The 13,221-nt window shown below is 43.4% G+C and overlaps 1 protein-coding gene across 3 annotated transcripts in view; it reads right to left on the bottom strand.

The window, feature by feature from the left end:
• The window catches only part of TTLL8 (tubulin tyrosine ligase like 8), a 46,723-nt gene that overhangs the window by 16,715 nt on the left and 16,787 nt on the right, over positions 1-13,221 (bottom strand). For all 3 annotated transcript variants that reach the window (XM_081023563.1, XM_081023561.1, XM_081023562.1), the window contains exons 8-9: positions 10,350-10,464; positions 8,884-9,009 (exon numbers count right to left, since the gene is read on the bottom strand). In XM_081023563.1, coding sequence (XP_080879689.1) covers positions 8,884-9,009; positions 10,350-10,464 — 241 coding nt within the window. The remainder of the gene's footprint in view (positions 1-8,883; positions 9,010-10,349; positions 10,465-13,221) is intronic.

The following is a 13,221-nucleotide window of genomic DNA, read 5'->3' as shown; positions in this document are numbered from 1 at the left end:
AGAATTCTGGATATCTGCCTGGGATTAATGGTGGACTGTAACACGGTTAAAATTATCCCTGTGAGCAGAAAATGAAAGTTAACATCGCTGAGGAGCAAGAACAACAGCACAAAGGACTGACATGTTTGTTGAATTGATGGATTAATTGTATAGCCCCAGGGGGAGGTGAGCCTTTATTACTCTCTTTTGATATATTTGTACTTGCAGTTTTACCTGGTAAACCTCCCCCAAAAGGAAACTGTTTGAAATATGCAAGCGGGACTAAAAGGGCATCCTGCTGCCATTGTGGTTTAATTGTAATGCTGACTGGGTGAAGATTCTGGCAGCTACCCTCAGCGGAAGGATGCAAAGAATTCTGGACAGGAGTTATTGTGTTTCGGCAGAGGTGCCAGCATGTTGAGAGATGGGGCGAGATTATAGAGGGAAATTCTGGATGTCTGCCAATGGCGTCTCTTTGTTTGGGATGTGGCATATTATGGCCCCTGTGAGCAGAAACTGAAAATGGAATTGCTGGAGTGTGGATAACAACAGGGAAAAATATTTCATACAGAACTCAGAAGGCGGAAGTTGAACAGACTAGTGGTTGCAAAAACAAATGAAAATTAAATGAAGGATTAACATCAGAATGGTTGATTGATTGATTAATTGATTGATTAAGAAATGCAATGTAATATTAGATTATCAGCGCTTCGTGAAATTCAGAGCATGGGAAGTCACCCAAAGATATATAATTTGGCATTTATATTTGGCTTTTCTGATTGTATTGTAATTTGGAATGTTTTAATGTGGTTTTAATTGGATTATTAAATTGGAAAACTTAATAAATATTATTTTCAAAAAATATATAAATTGTTTTAAAGTTGCTCTAGTCGCTCTTTAGATTTATTTTTCATCCTGTTATGTATTTATTGGTTTGAAGCAACTACACTTAATTTTGATGTGATTCCAAGGTGCCTTGTTTACATGTTCTAAATGCAGCTCATTTTAACCAGTAACACCTCGTGTTATTCTAACCAAGGCAGTGTCCAAAACTGCTCTTACCGGTTTGGTTCTTTTTTCTCTTTTTTCTGAAACTGCCACACCTTTTTGGTCTTTTTTGCATCCTTGTTCGAATTTTTTTGATGTGTTTTGCTGTTTTAAAAAGATGTGTTGCTATTATGCCATAATGCCATCACACAGAAGAAGAAGCAGCTGCAGCAGTAAAATAAAAATTAAAATGCCTCAACAGCAGCAGGAGGGGCACAGCACACAAAATACCCCATGAGTATTTATGTGGGAAGACTAAAACAGAAAATGGGCAGCATGATCAGCAGTATTTGTGGTGAGCAACGAAGCACACACTGAAAATGGTCTTGCAGTGTAGGCTATGTACACAACGTACATTTAAAGCAAATTGCTTCACCCAAGGAATCCTGGGAACTGTAGTTTACCCTTCACTGAGCTACTATGCCCTTTACCCTTAACAAACTACAGTTCCCAGGATACTACAGGTGAAGGTGTGTGCTTTAATGTGCTGGCAAGGAAGAGGGAAATTAGGATTTGAGAGACAGCGTAGAACAGAGCATGACTGGAACTGTAGCTTCTGAAGCAAGGCCTAAAACACAAAACTAGGTAGTAGATTGAGGGTTGGACTAGGACTCGTGATGTAAAGGTAAAGGGACCCCTGACCATTAGGTCCAGTTGAGGACGATTCTGGGGTTGCGGCGCTCATCTCGCTTTATTGGCCGAAGGAGCCGGCGTACAGCTTCCGGGTCATGTGGCCAGCATGACTAAGCCGCTTCCGGCGAACCAGAGCAGTGCACGGAAATGCCTTTTACCTTCCCGCCGGAGTGGTACCTATTTATCTACTTGCACTTTGACTTGCTTTCGAACTGCTAGGTTGGCAGGAGCAGGGACTGAGCAATGGGAGCTCACCCCGTTGCGGGGATTCGAACTGCCGATCTTCTGATTGGCAAGCCCAAGAGGCTTAGTAGTTTAGACCACAGCACCACCCATGTCTCTAGGACCCGGGAGAACGGGGTTCAAATCCCCAACAGACCATGAAGCTCACTGGGGAATATTGAGCCAGTAGCTGTCTCTCAGCCAAACCCACCTCACAGGTTGTTGTGAGGATAAAACGGGGAGTCGGAGAGCCGTATATGCCACTTAAAACTCCTCAAAGGATAGATCGATAGATATAGATAGATAGATAGATAGATAGATAGATAGATAAGTGGTAAAATAGAATGAAAACTACACAACAATTCCATCAAAAGTGCATTTTCTCCTGAAACCAATACTTTGACACCAATGCTTTCTCATTAACAAACATGTTTGTGTTTCCCTTTTTCACTACAGTGGTACCTCGGTTTACGAACTTAATCCATTCTGGAAGTCTGTTCTTAAACCAAAGCATTCTTAAACCAAGGTGTGCTTTCCCATAGAATGTAATGGAAAATGGATTAATCCGTTCCAGACGATGAAAAACAACCCCTAAAACAGCAGTTTAACTTGAATTTTACGATCTATTTTTTTAAAACATAATTTTTATTAACAGGCCAATCATATCACATTATTTCAAATCACATTAATTCCAAATTATACAGCCAAATTTTTCAATTTTGTTGGGGGTACCCATACATCAAGCTCCGAACGAGGATCCAAATATCACTTCTATTTCTGCTTTAATTAAACAGTTCTATCCAGATAGTCTCTTTATTACTTTCTTCATCTTCTTGTTGTTGTCATATATTCCTTTCTTTGCGATCTCTGATAATCTTCACAGGCAGGTTGGAAGCAAACATCGTCTGTGTGGGTTTTACACACTCCACAAGTCGTATCTCATAGGGACAGCCGCCATTCCCCTCCTCCTTCAAAGGTTTACCTTCGGTCTGCCCTTTAGTTTTCCCAGGCTTGTAAAATATCTCATAGAGAGCTCTGCCAGGTTAAGATCAAATTCCAATCACCATTCACATTCCAATAATCCTGGTTCTCCTCCCCCCGTCTTTACAAGCCTGTCTTGCGAGACGCCATTTTAAAACTGCGTCTTAGAATTTTTCCATTCTCTGATATTTACCAATCCAGGTGCCAAACATGCCTTTTAGAACGCTTCCCAAATACAATGACCTGCGTCTTATCATAGTTTATAGATAAAGCATTCCTCATGCAATATGAACTTAATTTTGCAAGCAGCCGTCTCAGGCCCACCTGGGTTCTAGATACAAGTACTAGGTCATCAGCATACATTAAAACTGAGAGTTTTTGGTCGAGAATTGTGACAGGGGCAAACTGTAGGCCCTCCAGTTCTTTAACCATGTCATTAATATAAAAATTGAACAGGAAAGGTGCCAAAATGCATCCCTGTTTGACTCCAGTAGTGGTCTTAATTCTAGTGGTGAGATGGCCAGCCAGATCCACCTTTACTTGTATTGATGTGTCAGTATATAATGTTTTGATGAGAAATAATAGACGGAGGTCTATATTTGTCTTTTCCTATTTTTGCCACAATGCGTGTCTTGGGACCATATCAAAAGCTGACTTTAGATCGATAAAAGCAACATATAATTTTTGCTTCAAATTATGGATGTATTTACATAGCAGAAAGTTCAGCACAAAGCACTGGTCCAATGTGGATTTCCCTCTTTGGAAACCTGCCTGGACTTCAGATATCACCTTATTTGTATCTGCCCATTCTTCTAGTCTCCCAAGAAGGAGCCTGGCATATAGTTTGGAGGCTACATCTAACAAACTAATGGGTCTATAATTGGCAGGGTTTTTCTTATTGCCCTTTTTATATATTGGGGCAATTATACTCAACTTCCACCCTTCAGGTATATGACCTGAGCTGTTAATGTATGAAAACAATTTTGCAAAAATGGGTGACCAGAAATCAGGTCTTATCTTATAGATCTCCATTGGGATCATGTCTTCTCCTGGAGTTTTATTAGCTAGTTGGCTTGCGATTAGCCTCTTAATCTGATTGGGCGTGACGTCTGGCCATTCTGGCAGTTCTGATAACTGAGTATAGTAAACTTGTGGGGGTAGGTCAGGACAGGGGCGATATATTTCTGTAAAATATGTCACCCAATCCTTTCCTTGGACAGATGCTTCTAATGAGTAGCCCAGCCCATTGGTGCCTTGGGCAACCAGATGCCAAAATTTCCGTGAGTCCTTCTGAAGTGCTGCATCTCCCAATTCTTTCCACTGTTGTTCATAATATATTTGTTTCTTGCTTTTAAGTAATAATTTATAGTTGTTTCGTAACTGGGCTACCTCAGCTTGTAGGGCAAGATTGTGCTTATCCTGTTTTAACTTCAATTTTCTAAGTACCCTAGCTAGGCATTTTTTGCTATTCTGACATTCCTTATCAAACCAAGTCTGTCTCTTAAACTTTTTGTTTTTTATCACACTAGCTGTGGTCATCAGTGGGCGCATTCGGTTGATTATGTTCTCATAAAGTCCAATTACGTTTCCTGTTTCTAACAACATTTCCCCCTTTAATAGAGCAAATTCATGGGAATCCAGGATCTGAATCATTTTTTCTTGGACCTGTGCATTCCATTTTAACCTTCTATTTCCAAGTATCAGATATTCTGTTTCATCCAATAATTTAGGAAAGGCAGGAGAAAAGAATAATGTCAGAGATAACTCAAGTGGAAAGTGGTCACTTTCAGCTCTGGGAATTATCCTGAAGGTATCTCGGTTAACTGGCACATTATTAGATGTTAGGATATAATCTATGGTGCTAGTAAATCCTCTGGGGGAGATAAAAGTAAAATAACCCTCTTGATCCCCTTGACCGTGCCCATTGCATAACAAAAGGTTATGCTTTATTATAAGTTCACAAAGATGTTTCCCAGCGCGATTAGGGATGGTGTCCATTGCTGCCCTCTGACAGATTTCAGGTTTGTCCTCCAAGTTTAGACCAGATAATATTGTATTTTGTGGGGAAACAAGGCCGATCCGGGCATTGAAGTCACCTCCCAAGATAAACCGAGGGTTAGGTGACAGAGAGTCTATACTTTCGAGTAGTTGGTCAAGTTTATCCCAATATGATCTCAGTTCCCCACAAGACTTTACTGGAGGTATATACACGCATATGCAATAAGTATTTCTCAGGAGACTATCAGAAAGGGACAACACTAAAAAATTAGGGGTGGTCAACGAGGGACACTGTTGAATTGATACATTAAGAGAGGTTGACACCAGCACCGCCAGCCCCCCACTAGGCCTTCCATACTTTACAGTTTTAAGAGCTGGTTGAGTGTAACTTGTAAAACCCTGTAATTCAACCATAGTGCCCTCTTTTGCCCAGGTTTCTTGAAGAAAGATGATAGCATGTGTTTGTAGATAAGAACAGAAATCACTGTCTTGGATCTTGTTCGTCCACCCTGTTACATTCCATGAGAGAAGTTTAATTGTTTTACAATGATTTACTCTTAGTCAATTGTTGGCCGATGTGCTCTCGGAGTTTACCAGTTTTTGAGGCAACAGGTTATTGCTAATGCTAGTGGAATAATCCAGATGTTCGATTATTTCAGTCGTCGTGCATAAAGTGCTCACATTTGTAATCACTGGGCCTTTTCTTTGCAAATTGTTTGCCAATGGGGATTTCTTGGGTGTATTTCCTGACTCCTCCTCTTCTAAATATCTCATCTTTGTCCAATACTCCGGTGGTTCTAGAGTTATCATTCTGTTGTGGCCATTGGATCTATTATCAATCTCTGCCTCCGGTTCTTTAATCTCTTTCAATGTCTGGCTCATAAGATCAAGCCTCTTGATAACTGTTTGTTGCTCTTCCTGAGGGAGATTCCTAAAGGAGCTGAGAAAATCCTCTTCCAAAGGATCTACAGAGTGCTCAGATTCCTGAAGATGATTGTCTAGAGGAATCGGCTGTTCCTTTTGACTCACCTGGTTATTTTGATGTTGGGCATGATCCTGCGGATTCAACTCAGGCATGTCTGTTTCCTCCCCACCTGCCAAGTTTTTTTGTGATGTTATTACTTCCATTGGGGGTCCAGGCTTTGGTTTTGTGAGCCCCTCTGAAGCAGCAGTCCTCATCTTACATAAGGGTGCAACAATAGAATTGCGAAATACCCGGGTTGGAAAAACTCCTCTGCTTGACAATCTGAATTTCAGCTTGTGAATCAGTGAGGGCAGTCTAGTAGAGGAAAAAGTTAACATAATTTTTTGGCTTTGATTTGTGGTCTTAACGAGGTCGATCTCTGTAAGTCCCATGCCAAGTAAGTCTGATAAATGTCGTTTGGAACGCTGGGCACCTTTCCAGCTAGGAGTTTGATCTGGCCTTCCACAAATTGTCATGCAGATCTTTTTTGGTTGGAAAATTAAATAAGAAGGGTTTGTTTTAAGAGCCTCTGCACGTTCTATGTTGAGCTTAGGGGTCTGCTCTTGTCGCCAATTTCCTTTGGTACGATGGTGGTCTGTTGATGCCTGCTTGTTATTAACTGATAAACTGTGGACCTCTTTGGATAACTGGGTTATTTGAGAGGCAATACCTCTAATTTGCTGGAAGATATGCTCAACCGTTCTTGCAATTAGAGTTAATTGGGTGCTCTCCCTACTTGTTATTCCTTCCTCTCTGAGGAGCACAGGATCAGCTTGCCCCATTGCTGGATCCAGTTCCACGCTCTCACCTTGAATACTCTCCCCACACTCACAATCATCTTCAAGAGGAGAAAACCGGTTTTTTGTTGGAACTGTAAAAGCAGATTTGTTAAAAAAAGTCCTCTATTTTAGATTGTTTGGGAACCGGTGAGAGAGCTACATCCTCTGGGTCCCTGTGGCGTTTACTAGCAGGCATAGCGTCACCGTGGGGAGTAAACAAGGAGAGGTTTCCCCAACCAAAAAAGAGAGAAAAGAATAGAAAGTGCTCAGTTTGTTCAGTTTGTTCAATTTAAGAGCTTCTCTGTGTGGAGGCTGCCAGGAGTTTCAGGAACAAGGTATAGAAGGGAGTTGGCGGTTAATAGCTAGCAGCTGGCAGCCTGCCCAGGATGCTTCACAGAACTTGCCCAGGATGTCTCCCACAGCATTGACAAGAAGGTGCTGCCAGAATCTCGGTAAGTTAAAAAGTAGAGAAGTAAAAAAGGAAAAACTACTTCCCTGGGTGGCAGTCAACGCCGACTACAGTCCTGTTATCAGCGGAGCTCCGAAGCCTGCCTGCCAAGCCGTCGCCATCTTGGACTCCTCCCGTCGGACCGATATTTACCAATCCTCTCTTCATTCATCATTAATTCATTCCACACAGTTTTTAAATTCCTGCTTGTGTAATAAAATACAGCGATTCTTCTTTCTTTGGGGTGGAGGGTTATTAATATTCACATAAGGAAAAGAAAAGAAAAGTTTTTTCCTCCACACACACCCCCCTTCTTCACTCCAGACATACCAATCTCTTAATGGCGCTTCATCGCTTGATTTATTTGTCCTCGTCCGCCGCTCCGATCCCAGAGATCCATTAATCAGCAGTCTTATCTCCCGACCTTTGCTTGACGTATGTGCTTTAACATCTTCCAATTATATATTTCCAATTGTATTTTCGAGTTAAAGCGAACCAGCACGCTCAGATTGGAGACGGCGTCCGGGAAGAGCCGACTTCACCGAGGGCTGGTGCCAAGTGACCGGGGCACCCCCTTCTCTCGAATCCAGGGGTGCATTATGGCCACCGCTGGCAAGGCAGTCCCCCCCATCTCCTTGGGGGGGGGAAGGCTGCATACTTCCCATAGCAGCCTCTTAATTACCTCGTGTGGGTCGGAGAGATGTTATTGTCGGCCATCTTCCAATGCGCCACCTGGTGCCCCCCCCCCTGAATTTTACTATCTAACAAGACCATTGATCCATAAAATGATGGCAATAATCAATGTACTGTACTATAAAATAAATAAGACAGTATTGTAGGTGATTAAAAAAAAAAAATTCCTTACGTACACTGATGATAGCCATTGTTTGGATGGGGGGCTTTTATCCATTTCTGTAGTCACACAATCAACCAGTAGCTGAACTGGGTTCCACACAGCCACAAAAACAAGTCACAAAAACGAAGTCACAAGCCACAGTTACAAGTCTGTCCCATAAACGCAAAAAAAGCTCCAAATATCACCTCTGTGTCGCGTGGGTGCTCTGGACTTAAACAGCCGACAGACTCAACAGGAAGCCTCTGATTAGCAGCAGGGGGCTCAATTTACAAATGGAACACACTCATCAGGAAGCGAAACATGTTCTTATTCCAAGGCAAAGTTCACAAACCAAAACACCTATTTCCAGATTTGCAGCGTTCTTATTCCAAGTGGTTCATAAACTAAGCTGTTCTTAAACCAAGGTACCACTGTATCTTAGAACTGTAGAGAGACTTGACACTGCATACACACTCAGTTATTTTGCTGAAATCTCAAAGTCGGGGGAGGGGCTATTGTTTGTATACGTGTAGCTTTCTCGTTTCAGCAGCCACAACTTTTGTAGCTGGAGTCAGTCAGGGTTCTGCCCTCCCAGGCCAGGTTGAGGAAAGGACTGCAAGGCAAGGAGCAGGTCTTCCAGGACTCGCAGCCAAGATGGTTAGCTATCTGACACAATTTAGTTAACTGACACAATGTCAGATAACCTCTCCACAAACCAACCAGAATAAAGGCACAATAAACTGTGGATGTCGGAAAACCTCTCTGCAAACTTTGTGCAAAGAAATCAGGGTGAGGGCTCAATAAACAGGTCATCTGCAAGCAACCTTAGTCTAAATCAAAATTTAAAATAAGAGCACACAAAAATACTGAATTAACTCTTTATCTTAGCTTGTCTATTAGCAATGGCTTTTGAAGGTTTTCCCTCCACTCGCCAACAATGTCAGATGAACATTTTTTTAAAAAAAATTGTAATATTAATACATCAACTAACCAATACCTTTAGTGGAAGTCTCATCTTCCTTATCAGCATTTTCTTTACTTAGCCTGTTACAGGTATCACCCGAAATACGTGAATTGACAACCCATTTGATTATGGAAGATGCTGCTGTTTTCCTGAAGTCATCTGAAATAAATGACATACGATTTTGGACTTTGTCCCATTAAGCAAAACACAACTTAAGTAGCAGAGCCCTGGGGAGTTTTGTAAGAATTTGGTGAGAGCATTACAAAGTCCACATAAATCCAGTAAACATTTTGCCACTTGCTGGCCCCTGCATGTGTCCCAAATCATAAACCTCAGTGTGGCAAGTAAATGACCACAGGGCAACTTTTAGTTCTGCAACTGCAAGTATGTTCATGGACAGGGTTGGATTTAGGTTTGATGAGGCCCTGAGCTACTGAAGGTAATGGGCCCTTCATAGGCCCTTTATACGTCCAAATGTCCTTTCTCAACAAATTGTCACTGTTTTTTGTGTTGAATATATGCTATATGGTAATTTATGGACCTAATAGGTATAGTGGTACCTCGGGTTAAGTACTTAATTCGTTCCGGAGGTCCGTTCTTAACCTGAAACTGTTCTTAACCTGAAGCACCACTTTAGCTAATGGGGCCTCCTGCTGCCGCCGCGCTGCAGAAGCACGATTTCTGTTCTCATCCTGAAGCAAAGTTCTTAACCCGAGGTAATATTTCTGGGTTAGCGGAGTCTGTAACCTGAAGCATATGTAACCCGAGGTACCACTGTATCTAAAGCCATTTGCACATAGGAGCCTACGCAACACAAAACACCATTGCTGTATGTACTATAGGTTTTATTTTATTTGTTTTTTATCTTATATTTTGGAAATGTACATCCAGGTTTTTTCCCTTTAATTTTTTGGGGAGCCGTCAAGAGAGTGGGGCCCTAAGCTATAGCTTGTTTAAAGGTAAAGAGACCCCTGACCATTAGGTCCAGTCGTGGCCAACTCTGGGGTTGCGGTGCTCATCTCGCTTTATTGGCCGAGGGAGCCGGTGTACAGCTTCTGGGTCAGCATGACTAAGCCGCTTCTGGCAAACCAGAGCAGTGCACGGAAACGCCGTTTACCTTCCCTCCAGAGCGGTACCTATTTATCTACTTGCACTGGTGTGCTTTTGAACTGCTAGATTGGCAGGAGCTGGGACCGAGCAACAGGAGCTCACCCCGTCGCGGGGATTCGAACCGCCGACCTTCTGATTGGCAAGCCCTAGGCTCTGTGGTTTAGACCACAGCGCCACCCGCGCTTGTTTAGTTAGTTAGTTAGTTAGTTAGCTTATACGTAAATCCAGCACTGTTCATGGATGGCCTGCGTGAGTCACTGAACATGCCCCCCTCAAAGGAAAATAACTGTGCATGTTTAAAAGTAAGCATATAAAACATTTCCGACTATCAAGGCTAAAACCGTGCCACATTCCCAAGACCGAAAGGAAAGAAATTTAAAGCAACTCACCAATAAAATCTAGTTTCTCGTCGTCCATGCAAATGCCGTAACACCGAGGGAAGAAAGCGTTTGGGTTGGCTGACACATACCATGGCAAATTCCTCATATGCAAACAAAGCCCAATCTTTAAATAAAACAAGGGTATTACCTGAGGGTGGTTGCTTTAATAGACACGTGCAAGTCAAAAGAAAAAGGAAGGATTCTGTGATTCTAAGAAAACAATCCTGCCTCTCTCCAAATGTGTAAAAATGATATATGTACTAAGTCTGCTTACGGAGTGAGATCCCGTTGCTCTGTCCCAGCTCCTGCCAACCTAGCAGTTTGAAAGCACCCCAGCGCAAGTAGATAAATACCGTATTTTTCCATGTATAAGACGATGCTTTTTGTTAAAAAAAAAAATAGGCAAGAATTGGGTGTTGTCTTCAGATAGTGAATGCAGAGGGGGGACGTGTGATTAATGGCAGCAGCAAGCAGAAGATTGGCAGCAGCGATTGGGCGGGTGATTGGGGGCTGCGGCAAGGTCTGCTGGTGATTGGCTGTGGCAATTGGGCAGGCGAATGGCGGCTGTGGCAAGTGGGTGGGTGGGCTGTTGGTGGCGACGAGCAGGCAGACAATTGGCGGCTGCGGCGAGGTGTGCAATTGGCAGTGGCTGTGGCAAGCGATTGGCAGTGGTGGGCAGGCGGGTGAGCGATTGGCCTACCCCCCCCCAAAAAAAAGCTAACTTGATTTCTTAATTTTGGGTTAAATAAAATAGGGGTCGTCTTATACATGGGGGCGTCTTATGCACAGAAAAATACGGTCGGTACCACTGCAGAAGGTAAATGGTGCTTCCATTTGCTCTGGCTTCCACCACGGTGTCCCATTGCACCAGAAGCGGTTAAGTCATGCTGGCCACACGACGCGGAAAGCTGTCTGTGGACAAACGCCGGCTCCCTCAGCCTAAAAGTAGAGATCAGCACTACACCCCGTAGTTGAATTCAACTGGACTTAACCATCCAGGGGTCCTTTACTTTTACCCGTTTTACTTTACTCTATCAGGTACTGTAGTTTTGCGGACTGGAGCTGCTTCTCCTCCCTGGAATCCAGTGCAGTCTTTGGACACATGTATCCAGAGATCAGCCTTCATTTTTAAATTACATTTTTACTCTGCTTTCTCTCAGAGGAGCTTGCATACGGTTCCCATCGAGGGAGTTTACATAACCAGGCCTTCTGGGCTTCAGCAGTACTGTGGAAGGAGTGTCAGAAAAACACCCTGGCTGTTTTTGGGAGGTGGGAGCAGAGTCGTGACCCATCATGGCCCCTACCAACCATGCACTCAGCATGCATAGAGAATTGGCAGTCAGTCAGTCAAGTTTATTGCTTATAGCCAAAGGCCGCTGCAATGTATACAACGTCATTCAATAAAATATATACTAGTTTGATACAAAACCTAAAACATTTGTATTGTCAAAACATGACCTGATCCGCACAAAACTACAAAAACTCCTTAATATACAAATTCAAACATTAGACATTAAAATTTATAAGCTAAAATCACCGCGGGGCAACTAATATATTAAAAGTAATGTTAAATAATACAACAGACAATTATGTACAAGGTTTAGTGATAAAGATACAACTTGGTGTAAGGTAAAGGGACCCCTGACCATTAGGTCCAGTCATGGCCGAGTCTGGGGTTGCAGCGCTCATCTCGCTTCACTGGCAGAGGGAGCTGGCATACAGCTTCCGGGTCATGTGGCCAGCATGACAAAGCCGCTTCTGGTGAACCAGAGCAGCACACGGAAACGCCGTTTACCTTCCCACCGGAGCGGTACATATTTATCTACTTGCACTTTGACATGCTTTTGAACTGCTAGGATGGCAGGAGCAGGGACTGAGCAACGGGAGCTCATCCCGTCGCGGGGATTCGAACCGCCCACCTTCTGATTGGCAAGCCCCAGGCTCTCTGGTTTAATCCACAGCACCACCCACATCCCTTACAACTTGGTGTAGATGGGGTCAAATAAATTCAGCATGCATAGGAGCATTGCAGCATTCTGGTGAAAATTGCTGCCGTTGGCGGGTTTTATCTGTGGACAGGAATGGAAAGCAGTCAAGTGAACGCCATCGGTATTTGTAAGAGCCTTATGCATCATTGAAGTGGCCCTCAAGGTGATTTCTGATTTCCTAATGGGATGGAAGAGAGTTTGCCAGCAAGCAAGCACTTTGGCTCTGTTTTTCTCCTGTACAGCAGCATCCCTTCCATTCAGTAAACGGTGCTGCCCAGACCCAAAACAAGGCGCCGTGATGCAACGGAAGGAATTAGACCAGGGGTCAGCAAACTACGGTCCGCAGGCCGGATCCAGCACAATTGCCCTCAGGATCCAGCCTGCAGACATTCTGTGGGTCGGCGATTCTGTTTGTTATTTTTTTCCATTAATTTTTTTTCAGTGCTGTCATTTTTTGGATGCCATTCCCCCCCCCCACTCACACACCACAGCGCCTCCTCCCTCCCTCCTCCTAGCTTCTCCCCGCCCTGCTGTTATGTACTAAGCTTGGATTCTAGAACAATAGGCAAGTAGGAACCTAGAATGCAACAACTGATTGGCCTGCAGGAAAAGACCAATCAGGCTCCAGGAGAAAGTTAATCAGCCTTTTAGGCTGGTAGGATCGTAGAATGCAACAACTGATTGGCCTGTAGGAAAAGACCAATCAGGCTCCAGGAGAAAGTTAATCAGCCTTTTAGGCTGGTAGGATCGTAGAATGCAACAACTGATTGGCCTGCAGGAAAAGACCAATCAGGCTCCAGGAGGAAGTTAATCAGCCTTTTAGGCTGGTAGGATCGTAGAATGCAACAACTGATTGGCCTGCAGGAAAAGACCAATCAGGCTCCAGGAGGGAA

The sequence above is a fragment of the Podarcis pityusensis genome (genome assembly GCF_964106645.2).
Source record: "Podarcis pityusensis genome assembly, chromosome: 10".
Taxonomy (NCBI): Eukaryota; Metazoa; Chordata; class Lepidosauria; order Squamata; family Lacertidae; genus Podarcis; species Podarcis pityusensis.
Note: the sequence above shows the minus strand (reverse complement) of the source record. Positions and strands in the feature narration are given on the sequence as shown.